The sequence below is a fragment of the Chiloscyllium plagiosum genome, unplaced genomic scaffold (genome assembly GCF_037043375.1).
Source record: "Chiloscyllium plagiosum isolate Xiang-an unplaced genomic scaffold, Cpla_swu_hap1 HiC_scaffold_14, whole genome shotgun sequence".
In the NCBI taxonomy this organism is placed as follows: domain Eukaryota; kingdom Metazoa; phylum Chordata; class Chondrichthyes; order Orectolobiformes; family Hemiscylliidae; genus Chiloscyllium; species Chiloscyllium plagiosum.
The window spans coordinates 11,443,340-11,455,823 of NW_028270152.1; the positions used below are offsets into that span (position 1 = coordinate 11,443,340).

General features: G+C 50.5%; 1 protein-coding gene across 1 annotated transcript in view; it reads right to left on the reverse strand.

The window, feature by feature from the left end:
• Positions 1–12,484, reverse strand: part of LOC122559237 (uncharacterized) — a 177,352-nt gene that overhangs the window by 142,922 nt on the left and 21,946 nt on the right. The window contains exons 11-12 of the mRNA XM_087994571.1: positions 9,165–9,200; positions 6,903–6,941 (exon numbers count right to left, since the gene is read on the reverse strand). Of these exons, the coding sequence (XP_087850697.1) occupies positions 6,903–6,941; positions 9,165–9,200 (75 nt within the window). The remainder of the gene's footprint in view (positions 1–6,902; positions 6,942–9,164; positions 9,201–12,484) is intronic.

Consider the following 12,484-nt stretch of genomic DNA (forward strand, 5'->3'; position numbering starts at 1 on the left):
CACTGTAGAGACTGCACTGATAGTTTGGCCTGCGCTGCAGACACTGCACTGACTGGCTGGTTCGCACTGTAGAGACTGCACTGATAGGCTGATCCGCACTGCAGAGACTGCACTGATAAACTGGCTTGCACTGTAGAGACTGCACTGATAGACTGGCCTGCGCTGTAGAGACTGCACTGACAGGCTGGTCCGCACTGTAGAGACTGCACTGACAGACTGGCCCGCACTGCAGAGACTGCACTGACAGGCTGGTCCGCACTGCAGAGACTGCACTGATAGACTGGCCTGCACTATAGAGACTGCACTGATAGACTGGCCTGCACTGTAGAGACTGCACTGACAGGCTCGTCAACACTGTAGAGACTGCACTGACAGGCTGGTCCGCACTGGAGAGACTGCACTGATAGATTGGCCTGCGCTGCAGAGACTGCACTAACAGGCTGGTCCGCACTGGAGAGACTGCACTAACAGGGTGGTCCACACTGTAGAGACTGCACTGATAGGCTGGCCTGCGCTGTAGAGACTGCACTAATAGGCTGGTCAACACTGTAGAGACTGCACTGATAGATTGGCCTGCGCTGCAGAGACTGCACTGACAGGCTGGTCCGCACTGCAGAGACTGTACTGACAGACTGGTTCGCACTGTAGACACTGCACTGATAGGCTGGTCCGCACTGTAGAGACTGCACTAATAGGGTGGTCCGCACTGTAGAGACTGCACTGATAAGCTGGCCTGCGCTGTAGAGACTGCACTAATAGGCTGGTCAACACTGTAGAGACTGCACTGATAGATTGGCCTGCGCTGCAGAGACTGCACTGACAGGCTGGTCCGCACTGCAGAGACTGCACTGACAGGCTGGTTCGCACTGGAGAGACTGCACTGATAGATTGGCCTGCGCTGCAGAGACTGCACTAACAGGCTGGTCCGCACTGGAGAGACTGCACTGATAGATTGGCCTGCGCTGCAGAGACTGCACTGACAGGCTGGTCCGCACTGGAGAGACTGCACTGATAGATTGGCCTGCGCTGCAGAGACTGCACTGACAGGCTGGTCCGCACTGCAGAGACTGCACTGACAGGCTGGTTCGCACTGGAGAGACTGCACTGATAGATTGGCCTGCGCTGCAGAGACTGCACTAACAGACTGGTTCGCACTGTAGAGACTGCACTGATAGGCTGGTCCGCACTGTAGAGACTGCACTGATAGGCTGGCCTGCGCTGTAGAGACTGCACTAATAGGCTGGTCAACACTGTAGAGACTGCACTGATAGATTGGCCTGCGCTGCAGAGACTGCACTGACAGGCTGGTCCGCACTGGAGAGACTGCACTGATAGATTGGCCTGCGCTGCAGAGACTGCACTGACAGGCTGGTCCGCACTGCAGAGACTGCACTGACAGGCTGGTTCGCACTGGAGAGACTGCACTGATAGATTGGCCTGCGCTGCAGAGACTGCACTAACAGGCTGGTCCGCACTGGAGAGACTGCACTGATAGATTGGCCTGCGCTGCAGAGACTGCACTAACAGGCTGGTCCGCACTGTAGAGACTGCACTGATAGGCTGGTCCGCACTGTAGAGACTGCACTGATAGACTGTCCTGCGCTGTAGAGACTGCACTGACAGGCTGGTCAACACTGTAGAGACTGCACTGATAGATTGGCCTGCGCTGTAGACACTGCACTGACAGGCTGGTCCGCACTGTAGAGACTGCACTGATAGGCTGATCCACACTGCAGAGACTGCACTGATAGACTGGCTTGCACTGTAGAGACTGCACTGATAGACTGGCCTGCGCTGTAGAGACTGCACTGACAGGCTGGTCCGCACTGGAGAGACTGCACTGATAGATTGGCCTGCGCTGCAGAGACTGCACTGACAGGCTGGTCAACACTGTAGAGACTGCACTGATAGATTGGCCTGCGCTGCAGAGAATGCACTGACAGGCTGGTCCGCACTGCAGAGACTGCACTGACAGGCTGGTTCGCACTGGAGAGACTGCACTGATAGATTGGCCTGCGCTGCAGAGACTGCACTAACAGACTGGTTCGCACTGTAGAGACTGCACTGATAGGCTGGTCCGCACTGTAGAGACTGCACTGATAGGCTGGCCTGCGCTGTAGAGACTGCACTAATAGGCTGGTCAACACTGTAGAGACTGCACTGATAGATTGGCCTGCGCTGCAGAGACTGCACTGACAGGCTGGTCCGCACTGGAGAGACTGCACTGATAGATTGGCCTGCGCTGCAGAGACTGCACTGACAGGCTGGTCCGCACTGCAGAGACTGCACTGACAGGCTGGTTCGCACTGGAGAGACTGCACTGATAGATTGGCCTGCGCTGCAGAGATTGCACTAACAGGCTGGTCCGCACTGGAGAGACTGCACTGATAGATTGGCCTGCGCTGCAGAGACTGCACTAACAGGCTGGTCCGCACTGTAGAGACTGCACTGATAGGCTGGTCCGCACTGTAGAGACTGCACTGATAGACTGTCCTGCGCTGTAGAGACTGCACTGACAGGCTGGTCAACACTGTAGAGACTGCACTGATAGATTGGCCTGCGCTGTAGACACTGCACTGACAGGCTGGTCCGCACTGTAGAGACTGCACTGATAGGCTGATCCACACTGCAGAGACTGCACTGATAGACTGGCTTGCACTGTAGAGACTGCACTGATAGACTGGCCTGCGCTGTAGAGACTGCACTGACAGGCTGGTCCGCACTGGAGAGACTGCACTGATAGATTGGCCTGCGCTGCAGAGACTGCACTGACAGGCTGGTCAACACTGTAGAGACTGCACTGATAGATTGGCCTGCGCTGCAGAGACTGCAGTGACAGGCTGGTCCGCACTGCAGAGACTGCACTGACAGACTGGTTCGCACTGCAGAGACTGCACTGATAGGCTGGTCCGCACTGTAGAGACTGCACTAATAGGGTGGTCCGCACTGTAGAGACTGCACTGATAGACTGGCCTGCGCTGTAGAGACTGCACTAATAGGCTGGTCAACACTGTAGAGACTGCACTGATAGATTGGCCTGCGCTGCAGAGACTGCACTGACAGGCTGGTCCGCACTGGAGAGACTGCACTGATAGATTGGCCTGCGCTGCAGAGACTGCACTGACAGGCTGGTCCGCACTGCAGAGACTGCACTGACAGGCTGGTTCGCACTGGAGAGACTGCACTGATAGATTGGCCTGCGCTGCAGAGACTGCACTAACAGGCTGGTCCGCACTGGAGAGACTGCACTGATAGATTGGCCTGCGCTGCAGAGACTGCACTAACAGGCTGGTCCGCACTGGAGAGACTGCACTGATAGATTGGCCTGCGCTGCAGAGACTGCACTAACAGGCTGGTCCGCACTGGAGAGACTGCACTGATAGATTGGCCTGCGCTGCAGAGACTGCACTGACAGGCTGGTCCGCACTGCAGAGACTGCACTGACAGACTGGTTCGCACTGTAGAGACTGCACTGATAGGCTGGTCCGCACTGTAGAGACTGCACTAACAGGGTGGTCCGCACTGTAGAGACTGCACTAACAGGGTGGTCCGCACTGTAGAGACTGCACTGATAGGCTGGCCTGCGCTGCAGAGACTGCACTGACAGGCTGGTTCGCACTGTAGAGACTGCACTGATAAACTGGCTTGCACTGTAGAGACTGCACTGATAGACTGGCCTGCGCTGTAGAGACTGCATTAACAGGCTGGTCCGCACTGTAGAGACTGCACTGACAGGCTGGTCCGCACTGCAGAGACTGCACTGACAGGCTGGTTCGCACTGGAGAGACTGCACTGATAGATTGGCCTGCGCTGCAGAGACTGCACTAACAGGCTGGTCCGTCCTGGAGAGACTGCACTGATAGATTGGCCTGCGCTGCAGAGACTGCACTAACAGGCTGGTCCGCACTGTAGAGACTGCACTGATAGGCTGGTCCGCACTGTAGAGACTGCACTGATAGACTGGCCGGCGCTGTAGAGACTGCACTGACAGGCTGGTCAACACTGTAGAGACTGCACTGATAGGCTGGTCCGCATTGTAGAGACAGCACTGATAGGCTGGTCCACACTGCAGAGACTGCACTGTAGAGACTGGCTTGCACTGTAGAGACTGCACTGATAGACTGGCCTGCGCTGTAGAGACTGCACTGACAGGCTGGTCCACACTGGAGAGACTGCACTGATAGATTGGCCTGCGTTGCAGAGACTGCACTGACAGGCTGGTCCGCACTGTAGAGACTGCACTGATAGGCTGATCCACACTGCAGAGACTGCACTGATAGACTGGCTTGCACTGTAGAGACTGCACTGATAGATTGGCCTGCGCTGCAGAGACTGCACTGACAGGCTGGTCCGCACTGCAGAGACTGCACTGACAGGCTGGTTCACACTGGAGAGACTGCACTGATAGATTGGCCTGCGCTGCAGAGACTGCACTAACAGGCTGGTCCGCACTGGAGAGACTGCACTGATAGATTGGCCTGCGCTGCAGAGACTGCACTAACAGGCTGGTCCGCACTGGAGAGACTGCACTGATAGATTGGCCTGCGCTGCAGAGACTGCACTGACAGGCTGGTCCGCACTGCAGAGACTGCACTGACAGACTGGTTCGCACTGTAGAGACTGCACTGATAGGCTGGTCCGCACTGTAGAGACTGCACTAACAGGGTGGTCCGCACTGTAGAGACTGCACTGATAGGCTGGCCTGCGCTGTAGAGACTGCACTAATAGGCTGGTCAACACTGTAGAGACTGCACTGATAGATTGGCCTGCGCTGCAGAGACTGCACTGACAGGCTGGTCCGCACTGGAGAGACTGCACTGATAGATTGGCCTGCGCTGCAGAGACTGCACTGACAGGCTGGTCCGCACTGCAGAGACTGCACTGACAGGCTGGTTCGCACTGTAGAGACTGCACTGATAGGCTGATCCGCACTGGAGAGACTGCACTGATAAACTGGCTTGCACTGTAGAGACTGCACTGATAGACTGGCCTGCGCTGTAGAGACTGCACTGACAGGCTGGTCCGCACTGGAGAGACTGCACTGATAGATTGGCCTGCGCTGCAGAGACTGCACTGACAGGCTGGTCCGCACTGCAGAGACTGCACTGACAGGCTGGTTCGCACTGTAGAGACTGCACTGATAGGCTGATCCGCACTGCAGAGACTGCACTGATAAACTGGCTTGCACTGTAGAGACTGCACTGATAGACTGGCCTGCGCTGTAGAGACTGCACTGACAGGCTGGTCCGCACTGGAGAGACTGCACTGATAGATTGGCCTGCGCTGCAGAGACTGCACTGACAGGCTGGTCCGCACTGCAGAGACTGCACTGACAGGCTGGTTCGCACTGTAGAGACTGCACTGATAGGCTGATCCGCACTGCAGAGACTGCACTGATAGACTGGCCTGCGCTGTAGAGACTGCACTGACAGGCTGGTCCGCACTGGAGAGACTGCACTGATAGATTGGCCTGCGCTGCAGAGACTGCACTAACAGGCTGGTCCGCACTGGAGAGACTGCACTGATAGATTGGCCTGCGCTGCAGAGACTGCACTGACAGGCTGGTCCGCACTGCAGAGACTGCACTGATAGAGTGGTCCGCACTGCAGGGACTCTGTTCACAGAGTAATCCTAACTCTGAATCAGCTGTATCTATGCTTCTGCCTGATCCAAGAGTGATTACTGTCTCTCTCTCAGGAGTTCAGACAAATACTTCCTTCTAATCTGACATTGAGAACTCTGACCTTTGGATTCCAGCTGTCTCCTACTGTCGCCCCATTCTCAATCCCAATGGCATGTGACTGCTGATGTCAGAGTTACATCATTACACCATCAGCGCGTGTGTTCCCATTATCTGACACACAGTACCTGGGAGGACATGATCTTTCTTTGAGAACAAGGTCCATCTGCCATTGGATGTTGTCAAAGATTCCACAAAGTGGTACAGCTCGAAAACTAACACAGAATCTGAAGACCAAAAAGAGGCCATTCTGCCCATTCCAATGTTGCATGCCCCATGAGAGCATTCTCTCACTTCGGCTCATTGGCTTCTCCCATCTTGGTGTCAACTCTCCCTCAAGCTAAGCTGCCAATTGCCGTCTATCCACCCCCCCATCCACACCGGCCCACACCTAACTCTGACACATAAGCCAGAGGATATGGTGTCACTGTATTTGTGTTTGCCTTTGAGTTGAGGGTTTGCATGGATTTGGAGCATCTACTGCTGTACTTAGTACAACCTACGACAATAACCAGTTGTTTTATCCAAACTCTCAAGAATGGCACTATCAAAGAATATCAAAAGAAGTGTAACGATGATCTCGGGGTGTAGTGGACACACTGAGGTCTCACGGCGCAATAGGTCACGTCCCTGCCTCTGAGCCAAAAGTTCAAGGCTCGAAATCCCACTCCTGAACATGAAGTCCAAGGGACGTTTGTCCATAACGAGACCATAGTGTTCAGGGATATGTAGGTTAGGTGCATTAATCAGGGGTCAATATAGGATAATAGGGTATGGGTTCGGTTGGGTTACTCTTCGGAGGTTCGGTGTGGACGTGTTGGGCTGAATGGCTTGTTTCTACACTGTAGGGATTCTAATTCAAATTCTCAAACAGGTTGTGGATCAACTTGCAAATCATTCCAGCGTGTGCTATTGGCCGTGTAGTAGGAGTGAGAGAGATTCCTGGACACATGTCTGAGAGGGAGAAAATATTGGAGCATCGACCATGCCTATCTGAGGGGCTCCAACATCCAACATAAAAATACACGTCGCTCCAGCAATCTGATTCCTGGATGAACATGGACGGCAGGGCCACCGTTGTGATCAGTCAGTGCTCTTCCTGTCTCTGCCTATATCACAGTAAACAAAGATTGAAACAACATTTGAAGCATTCTGTACTTACAGCAGCTGTCCCTGGCTCCCCTTCCAAACCACGTTCACCCTGTCATAAAAACAAACAAAAAATGACTGGGAAATTCTTCACAAAGTTTCAATACGTTTCTTCAGATTAATAACAATCACACACAACTGCAATCTAGATTTTTTTTTCCCGTGCCAGGATTACTGAGGTGTATTTGTTGTGATAATATGGGAAATTTGGTAGCCAAATTGTGTACAGCAGGACCCCACTAACAGCAATGGGAGCATGATCATGTGATCCACATTTTATGATTTTTTTTGTGACGGATAAATATTGGCTGTGATATCGATTTAGTGGTCATGGGATATTTTAACCTCCAACTGATGGTAAACATCTGAACACATGAAAAGGAGCAGGACCAGGACCAGGCCATTTGGCCTCTCAAGCCTGTTCTGCTATCTAATAAGAACCTGCCAGGGTCCCAGGTTCGATTCCAGCCTCGGGCGACTGTCTGTGTGGAGTTTGCACATTCTCCCAGTGTCTGCGTGGGTTTCCTCCGGGTGCTCCAGTTTCCTCCCACAGTCCAAAGATGTGTAGGCCAGGTGGGTTGACCATGCTAAATTGCCCACAGTGTTAGGTGCATCATTCAGAGGGAAATGGGTCTGGGTGGGTTACTCTTCGGAGGGTCGGTGTGGACTTGTTGGGCCGAAGGGGCTGTTTCCACACTGCAGGGAATCTAATTCCCATTTAGAACTCTCCACCCCTCCGAATACCCTTCGATTTTCTGCCTCACAAAAACCTATCAACCTCTATCTTAAAAAATATGAACCTACTTCCACCCCACCCCCCACCAACATCTAAAGCAGGGAGTTCCAAAGTCATACCACAGTCTGAGAGAAAATGTTCCTCTTATCTCTGCCCTTATAAACATTCGCCTCATCTCACCCGAAAACTGGCACTTATGCCAGTGCAGCGTTTCGACAAGGTGGTGGTAATGTTGATGGAGTAGTAATCCAGAACCCCAGCCTCTCGCTTTGAGGATGAGGCTTCGTATTTCACCATGGCACATGGGGAAATTTGAATCCAATTTTTAAAAAGCTGGAATAAAAACCCAACCCAATGGCAGTCACTGATGAGTGTCATTTATTAAAAAAAAATCCCATCTGGTTTATAGAAGTCTTTTAGGGAAGGAAATCAGCTGTCCTAACCTGGTCTGACCTGTATGTGACTCCAGTCATTAAATGTGGTTGATTCTTAACTGCCCTCTGTCAATTAGGGATGGGCAATAAATACTGGGCCTAGCCAGCGATACCCAAACCCATGTATACAATTTAAAAACTCCTCAGTTCTGTTGGGTTGGATTACACACACATTTCACTGAACTGGGACTTGGCTCAAAGCCAAGAGAGCTCCCATATCCATAAACATCTGTAAAAAGGTAATGGTCATGAAAGGGTTACGGGCCACAATGAAGCCCCACTCAGTCCGATATCAATACTTTATGACCAGTCTGTTCGGACATGTTATGACACACTTTGGGACTAGAACCCAGCCCTCCTAGCTCAGAGGTATGGACACCATCACAGCCCTCCCAGTTTGATATACAACGCAACCATTAGGTGGGGATAAGACCTTTTGAAATCAGTTAGACCCTAGTACAGTCTCCTGACAGAGGCAGACATATCTTACCTACATCTTGTCAGTAATGTTCATTTATTCTTGCATGGGATGTGGGTATCGCTGGCAATGTTGCCACTTGCTGCTTGTTCCTAAATGCCCTTGAACTGAGTGGCTTTCTGGGCCATTTCAGAGGGCAGTTATGAGTCAACCACTTTGCCGTGGGTCTGGAGTCACGTGTAGGCCAGACCAGGTAAGGCTGGCAGTTTCCTTCCCTTCAGGTTATTAAGGGGCTTTACAACAATTGGCAATGGTTTTGTCATTAGTCTAGCGAATATTTAACATGCCTGAGCAATTTGTGTGTATTTAGTTATGTATTAAACCTCATCTTGTTATTGAAGCTAAGAGCATCTTCTACTGAGATTGCTGAGGTCCGTTCTCTCCCACAGAACAGGCACAAGAAGGATGATTGGTGGCAGTAATCTACCCAACCACAAACCAACAGTGAATGGTTCCCAAGCATCACATCATATTATAACATACAGCACCCTTTAATGCTTCTGAAATTATGGTTACACTACATCCAAAATAAGGTCCTGTCTTCCCACTTTGCAAATGTAGATGGCCAAACTCACCCAACATTTAATGCACACACATATGCTCCATTAGAGAGCTTTAGCTACTTACCTTCTGACCTTTGGTACCCATGTCTCCCTTCTCTCCCTGCAAATACAAGAGACATATTTGAGTAAGACAATCAAATGAACACAGGAACAGGAGGAGGCCATTCAGCCCTTCAAGCCTATTCTGCCATTCAATGAAATCGTGGCTGATCTGTGGTCTACCTCCATATTCCTGCCTTTGGCTCATACTCCTTAATTCCTTTGCTTATCAAAAATGTATCGATCTCAGATTTAAAATTAGCAACTGATCGAGTATCAACTTCCATTGAGGAAGAGAGTGCTGAACCTCTCCCACCCTTTGTGTATTGAAGTGCTTCCTAACATCTCTCCTGAACAATATGGCCCTAATTCTCAGTCCATGCCCCTACTTCTAGAATCCCCAACCAGTTTTTATTTATTTCAGACATTACTTACTTACTTACAGTGTGGAAACACACCCTTCGGCCCAACAAGTCCACACCGACTCTCCGAAGAGTAACCCAGCCAGACCCATTCCCCTACATTTACCCCTTCACCTAACACTACAGGGCAATTTAGCATGGCCAATTCACCTAACCTGCACATTTTTGGACTGTGGGAGGAAACCGGGAGAATGTGCAAACTCCACACAGACAGTTGCCTGAGACAGGAATTGAACCTGGGTCTCTGGCTCTGTGAGGCGACAGTGCTAACCACTGTGCCACCGTGCCGCCCAATAATGAAACTTCCATGCTGTGTCATTGCCAACCCGCCCAATTCTTTCCTGTTAATATCCTAAAGACTTGGATCAGATCACCCCTTGATCTTCTAAATCTTAGAGAAAACTGGACTAATTTGTATAATCGCTCCTCATAACTTAACCCCTAAAGTCCAGGTTCAATCTTATAAACCTATACTGTACTCCCTCCAAGGCTAATCTACCCTTCTTAAGGTGTGCTGCCCTGATCTGCTCACAGTACTCTAAGTGGGGTCTAACCAAGGTCTTGGATGACTGCAGTCGAGAGTGTGGTGCTGGAAAAGCACAGCAGGAGAGTCGACTTTCTGGGTAAAAGCCCTTCATCATTCCTGATGAAGGGCTTATGCCCAAAACATTGATTCTTCTACTCCTTGGATGCTGCCTGACCTGCTGTGCTTTTCCAGCACCACACTCTAGAACATAGAACAATACAGCTCAAAACAGGCCCTTTGGCCCTCGATGTTGTGCCGACCTGTGCGCTAATCTAAGCACATCGCCCTACACTATCCCATCATCATTCATATGCTTATCCGAGGACTGTTTAAATGACCCTAATGTGGCTGAGTTGACTACATTGGCTGAGTTGACTACATTGGCAGGTAGGGCATTCCTCGCCCTTACCACTCTCTGAGTAAAGAACCTGCCTCTGACATCTGTCTTAAATCTATCACCCCTCAATGTGCAGCTATGCCCCCTCATGCAAGCTGACGTCATCATCCTAGGAAAAAGACTTTCACTGTCTACCCTATCTAATCCTCTGATCATCTTGTATGTCACAATCAAATCCCCCCTTAGCCCTCTTCTTTCCAAGGAGAACAGACCCAAGTCTCTCAGCCTTTCCTCATAAGACCCTCCCTCCAGACCAGGCAATATCCTGGTAAATCTCCTCTGCACCTTTTCCAATGCTTCCACATCCTTCCTGTAATGGGGCAACCAGAACTGTACACAATATTCCAAGTGTGGCCACACTTGGGTCGTATATAGTTACAGCATGATATTGCAGCTCCAGAACTCAATCCCTCTACGAATGTAACCTAACACACCGTATGCCTTCTTAACAGCACTATCAACCTGGGTGGCAACTTCCAGGGATTTATGTACATGGACTCCAAGATCCTCTGCACATTGTCTCGACTCTAATCTCCAGCATCTGCAGTCCTCACTTTTGCCTCTTGGATGACTGCAGCATGCCTTCAGCATCCTGTCCTCTGGTTCTCTCGATATAAACGCCAGCAGTCCGTTAGCCTTCTTGATTAATTTCTGAGCCTGCTCATGGCATTTTAAAGATACACACACCTGAACCCCCAAGTCTCTTTAAACATCCACTGTATTTAACCTCATGCCATCTAGAAAGTACCCTGATCTATCCTTTTTTGGTCCAAAGTGGATAACCGTACACTTGCTTACATTCAAATCCATCCACTACAGCTTTGGCTGTTCGCCTAAACTATCAATATCCTCTTGTGATTTTATGCTCTCATCACCCTGTCTACAATGCTGCATAATTTTGTGTTGCCAGCAAATTTGGATATTTGATCTTTTACCCAAGTTGTTCATGAATAATTGATTCCCCAACACAGATCCCTGCGGGACACCACTGACAATTTGAGTACTTACGCATTATTCCAACTCTCTATTTCCTGCCAGTCAACCTAGTTCCTGTCCATGTCAGGGGCAGAAGGTGGCTATTTGGCCCTTCAAGTTTGCTATTCAATTCGACGTGATCACTGCTCTTCCTCTATCTCAACATCATGTTCCCACTTCTCTCCATGCCCCCTGACAGCATTGCTGTCTGAGACATTGCCAATCTTTTTTCTTGAATATAAACTCAGTGACCTAGCCTCCAGAGCCTTCTGTGGTCATGAATTCCACAGGCTGACCATCCTCTGAGTGAAGAAATGTTTCCTCACTTCAGTCCTACTTTGTATCCTGAGACCATGACCCTTTAGTTCTGGACCCCTCAAACCACGGGGAAATAATTCTCTCTCCATCTAGTCTGTCTAGCCATAGATACCTCAATCAGATCCCCTCTCATTCTGTTAAACTCTTGTGAATACAGGCCCAGTCAAACCAATCACCCCTCTGAGGACAGTCCTGTCACCCCTGGTATTACCTGAGTGAATTTCCAATGCATTTCTTCATTGGCAAGTATACCCTCTCTTCGGTAGGTGGCCCAGTGGTTAGCATTGCTGCTTCACAGCGCCAGGAACCAGGGTTCAATTCCACCATTGGGTGACTGTATGGAATTTGCATATTCTTCCCGTGTCTGTGTGGATTTCCTCCGGGTGCTCCGGTTTCCTCCCACAATCCAAAGATGTGCAGGTTAGGTGAACTGGCCATGCTAAATTGCCCATAGCGTTCAGGGATGTGTAGATTAGGTGCATTGGTCAGGAATAAATATAGGGTAGGGGAATGTGAATGGGTGGGTTACATTTTGGAGGTCAGTGTGGACTTATTGGGCCGAAGGGCCTGTTTCTACACTGTGGGGATGCTACATAAACTAAAACTGTTCCCAAACAAATACACCAGCTATAGTCTCACCAAGGCCCTATGTAACTGCGATGAAGGGCTTATGCCCAATACATTGATTCCCCTGCTCCTCGGATGCT